At 42.2% G+C, this 15459-nt stretch overlaps 1 protein-coding gene across 4 annotated transcripts in view; it reads right to left on the bottom strand.

Annotated features, from left to right (window-relative positions):
* Window positions 1–15459, bottom strand: part of LDAH (lipid droplet associated hydrolase) — a 458687-nt gene that overhangs the window by 127321 nt on the left and 315907 nt on the right. For all 4 annotated transcript variants that reach the window (XM_082249859.1, XM_082249861.1, XM_082249860.1 and 1 more), the window contains exon 6: window positions 1519–1601. In XM_082249859.1, coding sequence (XP_082105985.1) covers window positions 1519–1601 — 83 coding nt within the window. The remainder of the gene's footprint in view (window positions 1–1518; window positions 1602–15459) is intronic.

Genomic DNA, 15459 nt, shown 5'->3' with positions numbered 1-15459 from the left:
GCCAAGGCTGAATCCAGAGTCATGCCCAGATAATCCAGTCTCAAGACAGGTGTCAGCACGGATTTCTTGAAATTGATGTTCCAACCGAAATCCTGCAGAGTTCTGACAGAGACCATCAGATTCCCCAACAAGACTGAAGGAGACCCCACTCTAAACAGGAGATCATCTAGGTACCCCAGTACTACAATCCCCCGTTGGCGCAGCAAAGATAAGACCTTGGTAAACACTCTGGGAGCTGAGGCGAGACCAAAAGATAATGCCATAAATTGATAATGCTCCTCTGCGACCACATAGCGAAGAAACCGCTGGTGTCCAGCGTAAATAGGGATGTGTACACATGCGTCCTTGATATCTATGGAGGCTACGAGATCTCCCTGGTGTAGTGACGGCACTACCATGCAGATGGATTCCATCTGAATCTTCTGTACCCGCACAAAGTGGTTCAGGGCCTTGAGATCCAGGATAGGACATACCTTGCCTTCCTTCTTGGGCACGGTGAACAGGTTTGAATAAAACCCTTGAAAATGTTGCTGAATAGGAATCGGTACAATCACTCCTTGAGACAGCAAATCGTGTACTGCCCCTCGCAAGTCCTTTAACCGGACTGGGAACAGTTGAAGATTATTTTGTAACTTTTGCAGTTTGACATGGATAACTGGATATATAAACCAATATATTCTGACCCAAAGTCTGTGTACTTAGGAGTAAGTCCAACAGATCTGGTACATTGTTCCCAATATCATTCCAAAAATGATACCCTGGACTTTTTTTTATAAAACAAGTGGATCAAGTACCACCTAATTTCAGAAGGTAATCCCTACTTCGATTATTATTTTAATTATATTGTATATGCTATCAACATTCTTTTTCAGCAGAATCTCATATGAGACAGTTTGATTGATCATGAAGTAAAATTAGCATACATATGGTCTTCCGCATGAGTGATTTTATATGTGCTTTTGAAGGTATTCATGATATTAATATTGCTTTAAAATTATTCATTAAACTGTATTCACAATTTAGTTGTTTCACTTTTTTTTAATCTATCAATGACTTCTCTGGGGTACAGGGATCAAGGCTGGATTAATTTACAGTGGAGATACAAATTCTGGGAATGATACGAAAACAAAATATGATGCCAAAGGGCTAAGGAATGGGACAGTGTAGGCCTTCTAGCTAAAAGTCATTTAAGTGGTGGTACCCAAATTAATGTATTTTGGTCTCTAGGAACAACAGAAGTGGACTGAATACAGTAGAAATATTAGCAGAGGACAGCAGCTTCTGTGTACTGACTGCTACTTTTAATATTAAGTAACGAAATGGAATTTGAAAAGGACGTTTATAAAGAGACTCCCTGGTGAAAGATGAAGAACATATATGATTGAATACAGTTCTAAACCAATCAGATTCCTCGGTTTCTGGCTCTTGGTTCCTGCTTGACCTCTGTAATATGCAGCAATGTACGTAAGAGTTACAACACATTCTTCTACTTTTTAATAAAGGAAAACAAATGCTTACCTTGTTTAAATTGTACGTAATAGTGTCATTATCTCTCTCTAAGACCTTTAGCATTTCTTGACTTCCCATGTACATGGCATTTACTGCAAATAAAAGATAAGTTCTGTTAAAAGAAAAACGAACAGACAGAAATCATTGTTCTGGCCCTGAAATAGAAATTCTAAATGAACCATAATTGGTTAGTCAATGACTACAGTTGAGCTATGTGACAGACCCAACCAGGACAGGGGCTTTTGGAGAGAACTAGGGGCAAGCCTCCTACCCAATGACTATAGCGCATGGAAAGAGCAGATCATTCTCTATTGATGGATAACAACGTAATGAACGCTAAAGGGGGGCTTGGATTATTTCTCTGAATATGACATTAAAACGTTCCTTCTGGAGTGGATGGAAAGGTGTAATATTAATTTTGTACAGGTTATTGGTCACAGGGAATATGGTGGCCCTCTTGTAGACTGGGTTGGAGAAGCCCCCTACTTGGGACAGAAATATTTTACAATATTCCTCAAGAAATATATATAGATACATTAATTCCACCTACTGGAACATTGTAAGAGTTTGTCCCATAGACTGTTGAAGATGGGTGATGGCCAGTCTGAGGTGGGTGGGATCACTGTTTATGTTATGTGTGTCTTTTCCATTGTGTGCCACCTATGTGTGAATTCCCATTGTTAATTGAGTCACCTATTGTTTCTCTCTGTTTGGCTAAATCTTGGAGGTTCCCACATGATGGGATTATTCTGGTATGAACTCTACCACGTTATCAAAACATTGTGTGATGTTTTGGGTAAATATTTGATTTTATTGTTCATGAGGTGACTGACCTACTTTTGAAGTGTATAAAAACCTGTATTTCTGTTTAATAAACAGTGAATTCCTTTGGTTCCTATCCCAACAACTTGTCTGTGTATGCTGCTTGGGGTAAAAAGGCCGGTATCAGCACTTGGTCTGCTGGAAGGGTTTGGAGAGCAGGAGGCACTGTTTGGTGCAAGCACCCATGCTGGGTTCCAGGCATTCCGTCACAAGATAAATACCGGACATGTACTACAAAACCCATGTGCGAACAAAACACATTCAAAACGCACTTCAGTCTGCAGCTGGTGTCTATGTTAACTTAATGACACCCTGAACGCATGTCACAATCGCCGTGCATTTGTCTGCATCGGTTACTGTGCACTTTAGAAAGTAGAGCACCCACTACTTTTGGTGTGATAGGCCGTGATTTCAGCCCATTCAAATGAATAAGCTGAAATCGCACTGCACTCGAATCACATGTGAAACACATAGGAACGATATCTCAATTCTGCCTCCAACTAACAACTAAACTTTTATTTCTTCCATCAGCTCATCCCTCACAGTTATTACCTTTTATACAACCTGTCCCACCCAATTATATTCTAAACCTCTTGTACATTGTATTGTAACTGTACTGTCTCCCTTTATAGTAAAGCGCTGCGCAAACTTGGCGCTACATAAATACTGTCTAATAATAATAATATTATAATAATAAAAATAATAATAATAATAATAATGTTTGGAACATAAGGAAGGTTGAACCGCAAAGAATTGATGCTTTTGAACTATGGTATTGGAGAAGACGCTTGAAATTTCCTTGGATGGCAAGAAGATCAAAGCAGTCAATCCTGACAATATTAACCCTAAATATTCACTGGATGGACAGTTTATGAAGCTGAAACTCTAATACTTTGGTCACCTAATGTGAAGAGAGGACTCACTGGAAAAACCCTGATGCTGGGAAACAATGAAGGAAAAAGCAGAAGAGGATGACAGAAAACAAGATGGATAGATAGTATCATCGAAACAATGAACATGAAGTTAGGCAAGCTCTGGGAGGCAGTGGAGGACAGAAAAGCCTGGCGCGCTATGGTTCGTGAGGTCACGAAGAGTCGGACTCAACTAAATGACTAAACAACAACAATAATGTCTATCTAACCTTCTAATCTTGACAAGAGTCAATTATTAAAGTGCCACTTGCTTGGCTTCACTGGAGAAGGTTAACAGAATATTTAATTTAGAATTTTAAATTCCATGCATTTAATCTGACTTACCCAGCATTATAGACCATTCTTACTCTAAGCATAGTTTTTACAGACACACAGAACAACGCTAAATATAGAAATTACGGGGCAACTTAGGAAACAGTGACCATAGGTCAATTCGTTTCAGTATTAATCATAGTAATAGGAAACACAAGGGTAATATAAGGACACTGAATTTCAAAAGAACCAACTTCCCTAAACTGTGCTCTTTACTAGACAATATGAAATGGGATAGAACCCTGGGAACAAAGAACGTGGAGGAAAAATGGGAGTGCTTTAAGAGCATACTAGACAAAGGGATTGGCCAGTGCATTCCAAAGGGAAATACATTTAAAAGAGCAAAACTAAACCCTGGGTGGCTAAACTCCAACATAAAAATGCATATTAATACTAAAGAAAAGGCCTTCAAAAAATACAAGGCTGAGGGGTCATTTGCAGCATTCAAGAATTACAAAGAGTGCAATAAGAAATGTAAAGGCGAAATCAAGGTGGCTAAAATAGAACACGAGAGACATATAGCGGAAGAGAGTTAAAAAAAAAAACCCCAAGAAATTCTTTAAGTATATAAATAGTAAGAAAGGGAGGCAAGAACACATTGGCCCCATAAAAGACGATGAAGGGAAGCTGGCCACAGAGGACAGAGAGAAGGCGAAAGTGTTAAATAAATTGCCTAACAGAAGATAAACTTAGAACTAAACTAGAGAAACTTAACATAAATAAATCACTGGGACCGGATGGCTTGCACCCGAGGGTTCTTAAAGAGCTCAACCAGGTGATAGCCAGACCATTATTCCTGATCTTTAAGGATAGTCTACAGACGGGTATGGTCCCAGCTGATTGGAAAAAAGCCAACGTGGTACCAATAATTAAAAAAGGGCCGAGATATATCCCGGGTAACTATAGGCCGGTCAGCCTAACATCAGTAGTCTGCAAGATTTGTGAGGGGATGTTAAGAGACTACATACAAGACTTTAGAAATGAAAACGGTATTATTAGTAGTAATAAGCATGGATTCAGGAAAAATCGTTCTTGCCAGACCAATCTATTAACATTCTATGATGAAGTGAGTTGCCCTCTAGACAAAGGAAAGCCTGTGGATGTGGTGTATCTGGACTTTGCAAAGGTATTTGACACAGTTCCCCACAAATGCTTACTGTTCAAACTAAGGTGCATAGGTATGGACCATAGGGTGAGTATCTGGATAGAGAACTGGCTCCAGGGGAGAGTCCAGAGGGTGGTGATAAATGGGGAGTACTCAGATTGGGCGGGTGTGGAAAGTGGGGTCCCCCAAGGTTCTTTCCTGGGACCAATCCTGTTTAATTTATTCATAAACAGCCTAGAGGAGGGGATATCCAGCACAATCTCGGTATTTGCGGATGATACTAAACTAAGCATGCCAATATCTTCTATACAGGATGTAGAAACCTTACAAGCAGACCTGAACAAAATAATGGGGTGGGCAACTACATGGCAGATGAGGTTTAATGTTGAAAAATGTAAAGTAATGCACTTGGGCATCAGAAACACAAAAGCAAGCTACTCACTAGTGGGGGAACCTCTGGGTAAATCTAAAAAGGAAAAGGACCTGGGGGTACTAGTGGACAATAGACTTGGCAGTGGCATGCAGAAGGGCAACAAAAATAATTAGGGGAATGGAGGACATCAGCTATGAGGAAAGACTACAAGCATTGAACTTATTCTCTGTGGAGAAGAGACGCTTGAGGGGGGATATGATATCAATGTACAAATATTGTACAGGTGATGACCCTAGCATAAGGAACAAACTATATAGAGAAAGGGAATACAATAAGACACGTGGCCTCTCATTAAAACTAGAAGAAAAACGGTTTAACCTTAAAATACGTAAGGGGTTCTTTATGGTCAGAGCAGAAAGGATGTGGCATTCTCTTCCATAAAGGGGTATACAATGTACGGTTAACAGCAAACACACACACACATCATAGGTTGAACTGGGTGGACTGATGTCTTTTTTTAACCTCACAAAGTATGTAACTATGTATGTAAATATAATGCATGCTATGGCTCAGGTATTCCTTGCATTTTAAGGATTCAATAATTGGAGCATATATAAATAATACCATGGCATATTCATAAAGTGTTAAGTACTAAATTGATTGTGCAACACATTAACTAAAGTGATAAAAAAAATGTCCTCTGGAACAGTTCATATAGTCTTCAATATTAAGTCTTCAATATGGTAAGATGTGGGAGACTATCACAAGCTTAGCACAAATCCAAAAACACCTCAAAGTGCTCAGTAGGATGTCCTACTCATCAGAAGACCATGACCCCTTTAGCTAAAAAGAGGGTCGATTGCCGCTTAAGTGTTTGAGTCGTGGATCCTGTTTGGGTATTCTCTAAAAATGCCTGCTTACATGTGTTGGTGCCTAAACTTGGGCATCAGAAACACAAAAGCAAGCTACTCACTAGTGGGGGAACCTCTGGGTAAATCTAAAAAGGAAAAGGACCTGGGGGTACTAGTGGACAATAGACTTGGCAGTGGCATGCAGAAGGGCAACAAAAATAATTAGGGGAATGGAGGACATCAGCTATGAGGAAAGACTACAAGCATTGAACTTATTCTCTGTGGAGAAGAGACGCTTGAGGGGGGATATGATATCAATGTACAAATATTGTACAGGTGATGACCCTAGCATAAGGAACAAACTATATAGAGAAAGGGAATACAATAAGACACGTGGCCTCTCATTAAAACTAGAAGAAAAACGGTTTAACCTTAAAATACGTAAGGGGTTCTTTATGGTCAGAGCAGAAAGGATGTGGCATTCTCTTCCATAAAGGGGTATACAATGTACGGTTAACAGCAAACACACACACACATCATAGGTTGAACTGGGTGGACTGATGTCTTTTTTTAACCTCACAAAGTATGTAACTATGTATGTAAATATAATGCATGCTATGGCTCAGGTATTCCTTGCATTTTAAGGATTCAATAATTGGAGCATATATAAATAATACCATGGCATATTCATAAAGTGTTAAGTACTAAATTGATTGTGCAAAACATTAACTAAAGTGATAAAAAAAATGTCCTCTGGAACAGTTCATATAGTCTTCAATATTAAGTCTTCAATATGGTAAGATGTGGGAGACTATCACAAGCTTAGCACAAATCCAAAAACACCTCAAAGTGCTCAGTAGGATGTCCTACTCATCAGAAGACCATGACCCCTTTAGCTAAAAAGAGGGTCGATTGCCGCTTAAGTGTTTGAGTCGTGGATCCTGTTTGGGTATTCTCTAAAAATGCCTGCTTACATGTGTTGGTGCCTAAACCCGGTACTAAGGACTGCGGGCAATCTACATGTAAGCAGGCATTTTCATGTTTTTATATTATTTTATAATAAACGGTATCACACTATTGGTTCCCCTTTGTCTCATTTTAATGTGATTTTATGGTGAAGAGGAGGAGATATTCTTGATCCACTTCAGGGAGTAACCAAACAGGATCCATGACTCAACCACTTAAGCACCATTTGAACCTTTTTTTTTAGCTAAAGGGCTCATGGGCTTCTGTTGAGTAGCACATCCCCCTGAGCACTTTGGGGTATTTTTGGATATGTACTAAGCTGGTGATGGTTTCCCACATCTTACTTTACTGAAGACTTAATATTGAAGACTATATGAACTGTTCCAGAGGACATTTTTTTACCACTTTGGTTAATGTGTTGCACTTTCTGAATAAGCCATGGTATTATTTGTCTATGTTTCAATTATTGCATTCTTTGTCATCATATGTTTATTACTGCAAGTTGATAGGTCATTGGTTTATTTTTAATAGCGCCCCTTACATACTTTTTCTCACTATTCATAGTATAGGTTACCTACACTATTAGGGAGCTTTTAGTTATTTTATATGTCACATTGTACAAACCCATAGGAACGAGGTACCTTTAAAAACATTTTAAGGATTAATCAGGCACAAGATACAATAAGTGGTTTGTATGATCTTTTCTTTTAATATGGTTCACTTTAAAGCCTAATTGGTTCCAATAAACAAAACAAAAAATATTCTAAGTATTTAACAGAAAGTCCTTTTAATTGTTTGAATAATTGAATGGTGTATTCCTGGGAAAATGCAATAAAACGAAAGCACTTAGGGTCCGTAATTTTCTTTTTTTGTAAGAAAAAGTACATCCTCTTCCTCTCAAATACTGGGTCACAAAATGATGGCTGTAGAATTTCTGGGATTAATGACGGCCAGTGAATCATAAATCACTATGCCTCAAATATGTGTGTATTAAACCTTTTTCCCTAATGGTTAAGTCCCACCAAAATGTGACTTTTGCAAATGGCTGGATACAGCTTGAAATTCATCAAGCATTACAGCACAGTACATTAAAAATTAGCTTTATTTACTAGAATTACAAACCCAATTCCAAAAAAGTTGGGACATTGTATAAAATATACATGAAAACAAAATGCAATGATGTGCAAACTTTATAAACCTATTTTTCTTTTGCAACAGAAAATAGAAAACTTATCAAATGTGTAAACTTAGAAAATGTAACATTTTATGAAAAAATAAGGTAACTTTGAAATTGATGGCAGCAACACTTCTCAAAAAGTTGGGACAGTCTGAATCTCCAGCCTTGCTGGGAAGGTCTGGCTCTTCCTAATTTCCATGTTTATGTTTGGACGGCGATTCTAGTTACAGTTCATTGGTGGATTGCTCATTCCTGTTCTAATGCAGCTGTTTATTTGGAGGCTGCCTTCCTGGGCTTCCTCTCTGAAGTCCGTAATCTGAGGGATTAGGGGGCCTATGGTGTGCTACTGTGTCCCACTAGGGCCACTATGCAGGTCTGGGTGGTGGCTAGGCGTTGGCTCCTTAGGGCAAATAATTGAGGGGGGAATCTCTCCTTGGCCCATTTTCGTGTCATTCCAGATCGCCAGGTGTAGGCAAAATAAGGTTTCAAGACCACGCCCAGCTGGTTCTCTGCTATCTTTTCCCCAACTATCTCAGATGTTTTGGTTACCTGGTTAGATGTTGTTTAGGTATTTCCAATTACGGCATGCTGCCAGATCCCAGTTTCCGCATACGCCAGTCCTTCAAGCTGACCCCATAGAAGAGTTGTTGGCTCAAGGGGACCTATGTAAGCTTCTCTCTGCCTTATATGCTGCCCTTCACTGTACTGACTCCTAGAAGATTGAGTGTCTGTGGCATCTCTGGAAGACTGACATCCCAGCCTTGTATAGGGAAGGCTGGGATGACTGCTTTGTGTGCTTTAAGCTGATTATCTCCTCCAAAGATAAAATAAACTAGACAAAATTAGATATTAGTATAATATATATATATATATATATATATATATATATATATATAAAACAAGGGGAATTTCTGCACTAGGAATGAAAACTCAATAGTGATAAAATCAGATGAATTTCTGTAAAAAAAAAAAAGAAGCCGCATACACAGACCTATAGAAAAATCCAAACAAAATGTGCATAAACGTGTAGGGCTAACAATAAAATAACTGAAATCAATATGATGTGCATAACAATGAATCAAAAAAAGTCCATATAAAAATTCTTAGATTAGAAAGGAGTTCACATGAAGAGTGTGTGAAGATGTAGACATCTATATCTTCACACACCCTTCCTGTGAACTCCTTTCTAATCTAACGATTTTTATATAATATATATATAGTATATTACTACGGCTAAGAATGAACATTTGTGTAAATGGACCTCTACAGCTCTGAGAGGCCATCATCAGTGCTGCAGTGCTGATGTATAAACTTACCTATATTATTTGTGGCTGCCCTTAACTTAAAAGTATGATAAGGCTGGCTCCCCTGGATGTCCAAGTAAGCTGCTATGAATTGTGAAGCTTTGTTTCCTACCAGTGTAAGAGATGTGTGGCATTCCATAGCCATTCTCCCCTTTCCTTCCCACCCACCTGCCTTTGGCTCTTTCACCCCTTCCTCCTTCCCCACTTTTTTTTATATTCACCCGTCCCTTCATCCCCATCCCATTTTAATAAAGATTTTATTGGCGTATGTAAACAAGGTACATTGCACAATATGCATATCACAAAACTGGATAAATAAAAAACATATCTCACATAAGAAGCCATATACAATATATACATTAGATAGCAACCCACAACCTGTAGTGTTAAAAATTAGATTTTTGTACTTACCGTAAAATCCATTTCTCTGAGTTCATCGACGGACACAGCACTCCATAAATTATAACTACTGGGTTATAGGACTAGGCAGAACAACAACCCCTTGGCTACGCCCATGTGCCCCTCTCTGCTCTAGGTATTAAGTTTAGTAGCAAGCAGTATTAGAAGTATCACAATTCCTTAGAGGGGTGTGTGCTGTGTCTGTCAATGAACTAAGAGAAATTAATTTTATGGTGAGTATAAAATCCAATTTTCTCTTTCACTCATCGATAGACACAGCACTCCATAAATCAAAACTACTGGGACGTAGTGCAAAAAGGAAAATGAGGTTCAGGGAAAATAACCCAAGGCTAAACACAAGAGCCCTAACCAGGACACAGGAGCCCTAACCGGGTCACAGGAGCCCCATCTAAAAAAAAAAAAAGTGAAAAAAAAAAAAAGTAACCGTCTGTCTGATCCATCTGAAGATGGTAGCCGAAGAAGCCGCCAGCCCTTTCCTTGGTCCATCTGTAACCACAAAAAGCGAGTCTGACCTCCGAAAGGACTCCGTAGCTGCCAGATACACCCGAGTCCCCTGAACCACATCCAAGGTATGCAAAGAAAATTCCTTGGGATGAGCCGGCTTGGGACACAAGGAAGGCAACACAATGGGGTTTATTTACTAAAGGCAAATCACTGTACACTGCAAGTACAGTTGGAAGTGCAGTCGAGGTAGATCTGAGGGGAATATCTGAAATGAGGGGACGCTCTGCTGATTTTTATCATCCAATCATGTGCAAGCAAAAATGCTGTTTTTATTTCTCTTGCATGTCCCCATAAGATCTACAGTGACTACACTTCCAAGTGCACTTGTAGTGCACAGTGGATTTGCTTTTAGTAAATACACCCAATTGTCTTCTTTCAAATGTAAGTCAGAGACCAATTTGGGCAGGAATGATGGACAGGGACGAAGAACCACTTTATCTCTATGGACCACTAAAAAGGGACTACGAAAGGATAGTGCCGCCACCAACTTCCAAAACCCTGCGGGCCGATGTAATAGCCACCAAGAATGCCACTTTCTGGGACGATGTAGACAAGGGAATCTCCCGAATATTCTCAAAACGGGTTTCCGGAGAACCAAAAGCACTAAGTTTAAATCCCACAGTGGCAAAATAGACTGTACAGGTGGAGGCACACGTTGAACCCCTTGAATAAAAGTACGAACTATAGAGTGCATGGCTAGGGGTCGCTGAAAGAAGATTGCTAAGGCAGACATCTGGCCCTTGATGGTAAGGCCAACTTCTGCTCAACGCCCTGTTGAAGAAAGGCTAAGATCCAAGAAACAGAAAAGGACTGAGGATGATCGCCAATCAACTCGCACCAAGAAATATACGCTTTCCACGTACGATGGTATATCTTGCTGGAAGTCGACTTCCTCGCCTTCACCATAGTAGGGATCAGAGACCCAGACAAACCTCTATCCCTCAGTACCGGGCTTTCAATAGCTAAGCCATTAAAACCAGCGACTGTAAAGCAGGATGGTAGATCAGCCCTTGGGACAACTGGTCTCCTTTGAGAGTGAGCCCCCAAGGGACGTTTACGGCCACCAGAATGATTGGAAGATCATCGCAGGAACCACGGAAGAAGCTTGAGCGGAGGATGGTACTGGTCTTACTGTGTCCCAAGGATGCCTGCGGCGTCTGCCAAAGGAACCCGTGACCTCGCCACGAACTTCGGTATTCTCCCATGGAGCCGAACCTGCTGAAGGAGCTGCATGCAGGTCTGTGCAGACAGAACTGTCTTGATGCTGGATACCACCAGACCCAGAACCTGCATGCAAGTCGGGAGAGAAAACTGTCTGAGTGACAGTAGCCAGTGAATCACCGCCTGTGGTTCCTGAAGTTTGTCCAGAGGAAGGACCACCCTTCCACCAGCATTCAGGGGCAAAAAACCCAAAATGGACAAACTTTGCCCCCCTCTTTTGGTACCCCAAAATAATAATTTCGTGGATCCCCTTGATGCTTACGAAGGAGGTCCAGGGGGCCGGAAACCAGCAAAGATGTCCCCCCACCCCAGTAATAGGTGAGAGCAGACCTTCATGCTGAAGGGGTCTTGTCTGTGGGTCTGGAAAAGCCTGCTCTAGGCTTACCAGACCAAGGTTGCTTGGAACCTACAGGGGAAGACTTGAAAGATCTATTTCCCTTGTCTGCAGTCCTGGTAGCACAAAATAATTTTCTATAAGCTGAGATGGAGGGCCCCCGTCTGCTAGATTGTCGCAGGAAGCGACTCTTCCCTCCCTTGAGACCCTTAATGATGTCATCCAGAGTAGCAGTACAGGAGCTGCATCACAAATAAACTGTAGCCCTTGGACCAACTGGTCCGATAAATCAACATAAGCAGGGGGAACCTGCTCACCCCCCCAGGCCCTGGTGCAAAAGCTTGGCCTATTCAGTTAGGGTCTGAGACACCAGGGCTGACGCTAAGACTCACAGCAATGCCGAACCAGCCATAGTAAACATGCTGCATGCCATAGCCTCCGCTTTTCTTTCAGCTGGGTCTTTATAGGCTGGCAATTCCACTACTGGGATCATGGTTGCTCTATTCAACCTGGAAACCAGAGGGTCCACCACTGGTGGACTAGTCCACTTTTTTGAAAGTGATTCCTCAAAAGGGTAATGTACTGCAAAACGTCTAAGTACCACAAAGGGTAACTTTGGTTGTTCCCACAGTAAACCTGACAAAACAAGGCAGATAAGGAAATATCCTTGGTGTGCAAGGTGACTTATGTGACTTAAGTGACTGCTGGGTACCTATCAGCATAGTGCGAGATACACAGGGACCCCCCTACTAGCCGGAGGAGCACCACAATTTGGACCCAGCAACACCAGGAATGAGCTTCGGCATCCCCACGAGGCTTCGGCCGTCTCCAGTGTCTCGCAGGACCAAGGGAAAATGGTCACTGTGACGTCCTCAGACTTCTCCAACATGGCCACTGGCAGCTCGAGACATGGAATGCATGCTGCCAGAATCTTCCCTGCGCCCTCTGCACTGCTGCGCCTTATACCCTATGCAAGGGGACCCCCCCGAAGGTACTGTACTTCCCAGGCAGGGAATACATTGGGGGAGACTCCGCCCTGCACTCTGCACTGCTCTCTGTACTGGGACCCGCCCTGCACTATACCTACACTGCACCAACCAGTAGAGCATGAATAGGGGTCTCCTATACTGATACTCCTCCATACTACCAGGGCAGAACACACACTACCCTAGGACCTTTACAGAGGGGGGGTGGTGGGGGAGACCCCAGGGGTCTCCGCTGTGTCTTCTGCCCCGGGACCCCCAATAGCCTGCAGGAAAGAGGGGGAAAGCCCAGCTCACTGAGGGACTTTAGGATGGAAGCAGGGAGCCTGTAGGCAGGTCTGACCATCCCTGGAGGGCATCTGGGTCCAAGGGGAGAGCAGGAACTGTACTTACTGATCCATTGTGCAGGTGTCGCTCCAGACAGAACTCCTCGCCACCGAAAAGGGGGAGCTTTTGGCCAAGGAAACGCTGTGACTCGGACCAGTGCCCGGCCATATGCGACCCTGCGAGACATTTAACTTGTGGGCCAGCCTTTGTCTGTGAGGCCATGTCGTGGCTGACCTAAGCATAGCTGTGGTCTGCACGCGTTCACTGGCTGACTGAAAACCTAGAGCAGAGAGGGGGGTTATATGCCATCTGAGGACGGCCCATGGGTGTACTTAAGCGCTTTTTGTTCTGCCTAGTCCTACTCCTGGAGGAGGCAATATAACACAGTAGTTATGATTTATGTAGCTGTGTCCGTTGATAAACAAAAGAGAAAATACAGTTGGACAAGGTACTCCTGGTATGTATATATATATATATATATATATATATATATATATATAAATTAAAATACACAAGCAAAGGAAAGAGTAACATACATTAGATTGCCATAAGTATTGGGACGCCTGCCTTTACATGCACATGAACTTTAATGGCATCCCAGTCTTAGTCGGTAGGGGTCAATATTGAGTTGGCTCACTCTTTGCAGCTATAACAGCTTAAACTCTTCTGGGAAGGCTGTCCACAGAGTTTAGGAGTGTGTCTATGGGAATGTTTGACCATTCTTCCAGAAGCGCATATGTAAAGTCAGGCACTGATGTTGGGCGAGAAGGCCTGGCTCACAGTCTCCGTTCCAATTCATCTGAAAGGATTTCCTTTGGGTTGAGGTCAGGACTCTGTGCAGGCCAGTCAAGTTCCTCCACCCCAAACTTTCCCATCCGTGTCTTTATGGACTTTGCTTTGTGCACTGGTCCAAATCATTTGGTGGAGGGGAGATAATGGTGTGGGGTTGTTTTTCAGGGGTTGGGCCCTTATTTCCAGTGAAGGGAACTCTTAAAGCATCAGCATACCAAGACATTTTGAACAATTTCATGCTCCCAACTTTGTGGGAACAGTTTGGGGATGGCCCCTTCCTATTCCAAGATGACTGCACACCAGTGCACAAAGCAAGGTCTATAAACACATGGATGAGCCAGTTTTTGGGTGGAGGAACTTGACTGGCCTGAGCTCAACATGATAGAACACCTTTGGGAATTAGAGCGGAGACTGCGAGTCAGGCCTTCTCGCCCAACATCAGTGCCTCACCTCACAAAGGCACTTCTGGAAAAATGGTCAAACATTAATATACACACACTCCTATACCAAGAGCTGAAGCTGTTATAGCAGCAAAGGGTGAGCCAACTCAATATTGAAACCTATGGACTAAGACTGGGATGCCCTTAAAGTTTATGTGCGTGCAAAGGCAGGCGTCCCAATACTTTTGGCAATACAGTGTATGTCCAAATTGAGTACCACACATCAAAGCTGTCTCTGTTACTTATAGCACTGTTTTTTTTTCTCCTTTCATTAAATATTATTTCCTTTGTTACAAAAGGTACAAAAACTGCACTAAACAGTGCTACCAATTAAAACAAAACAAAGAGAAGAAACTGAGTTATTGCCCATCTCAGTCCTCAAACTATACACATCACCTCTGTTCTGATACACAGACATCATCAGCATTCTGCTTCAGGGGTTCTCAGCCACCGTTGCATCTGAATCAACCCATCTGGACCATGATTTTGCTAATTTTTTTGGGCACCTCCTAGTCTCACATGTCATACTATATAAAGGGATATCTGAATTAACCACTTGCTGACTGTGCTATAGCTGAATTACATTAACAGGGCGGCTGGCTAGTTCTGGAAGGCCACCATAGGACAGTCTCCCCTGATCGCGCTAGCCGCATTGCTGGGCACGGGCAGCACGCTATGTGATTGCAGTGTCTTCCGCACACTGCTGATCACTTATTGAAGTAAAGAGCCAATCAGCAGCTCTTTAAGCGCCGGTTCACACTCTTGCGAGTGCGGAAAACGCATATAATATCGGAGCGCACTGCTCCTTCATTACATGCGATCGGATGTGCAGTGCGAATTCAGCCATACACTTTGTATGGCTGAATTCGCACTGCACCCGCACAAAGGAAGCACAGGACCCTTTTTTCCAGCCGCATCAGGATCGGATCGCACAGTGGTTCACACTTGTGCGATCCGATCCTGTGCGAACTGTCAGATCGCACTGCGATATGCGATCAAACTGGGGGTGTCGTTAACATTTAATTGACACCCCCTGCGTATCGCATATGGCAGTGTGAACTGCCAGATGTGCGTTTGCGATGCGGGA

This window comes from Pelophylax lessonae (genome assembly GCF_965119305.1).
Source record: "Pelophylax lessonae genome assembly, chromosome: 3".
Lineage (NCBI taxonomy): Eukaryota > Metazoa > Chordata > Amphibia > Anura > Ranidae > Pelophylax > Pelophylax lessonae.
This window is presented reverse-complemented; position numbering and strand designations above follow the sequence as displayed.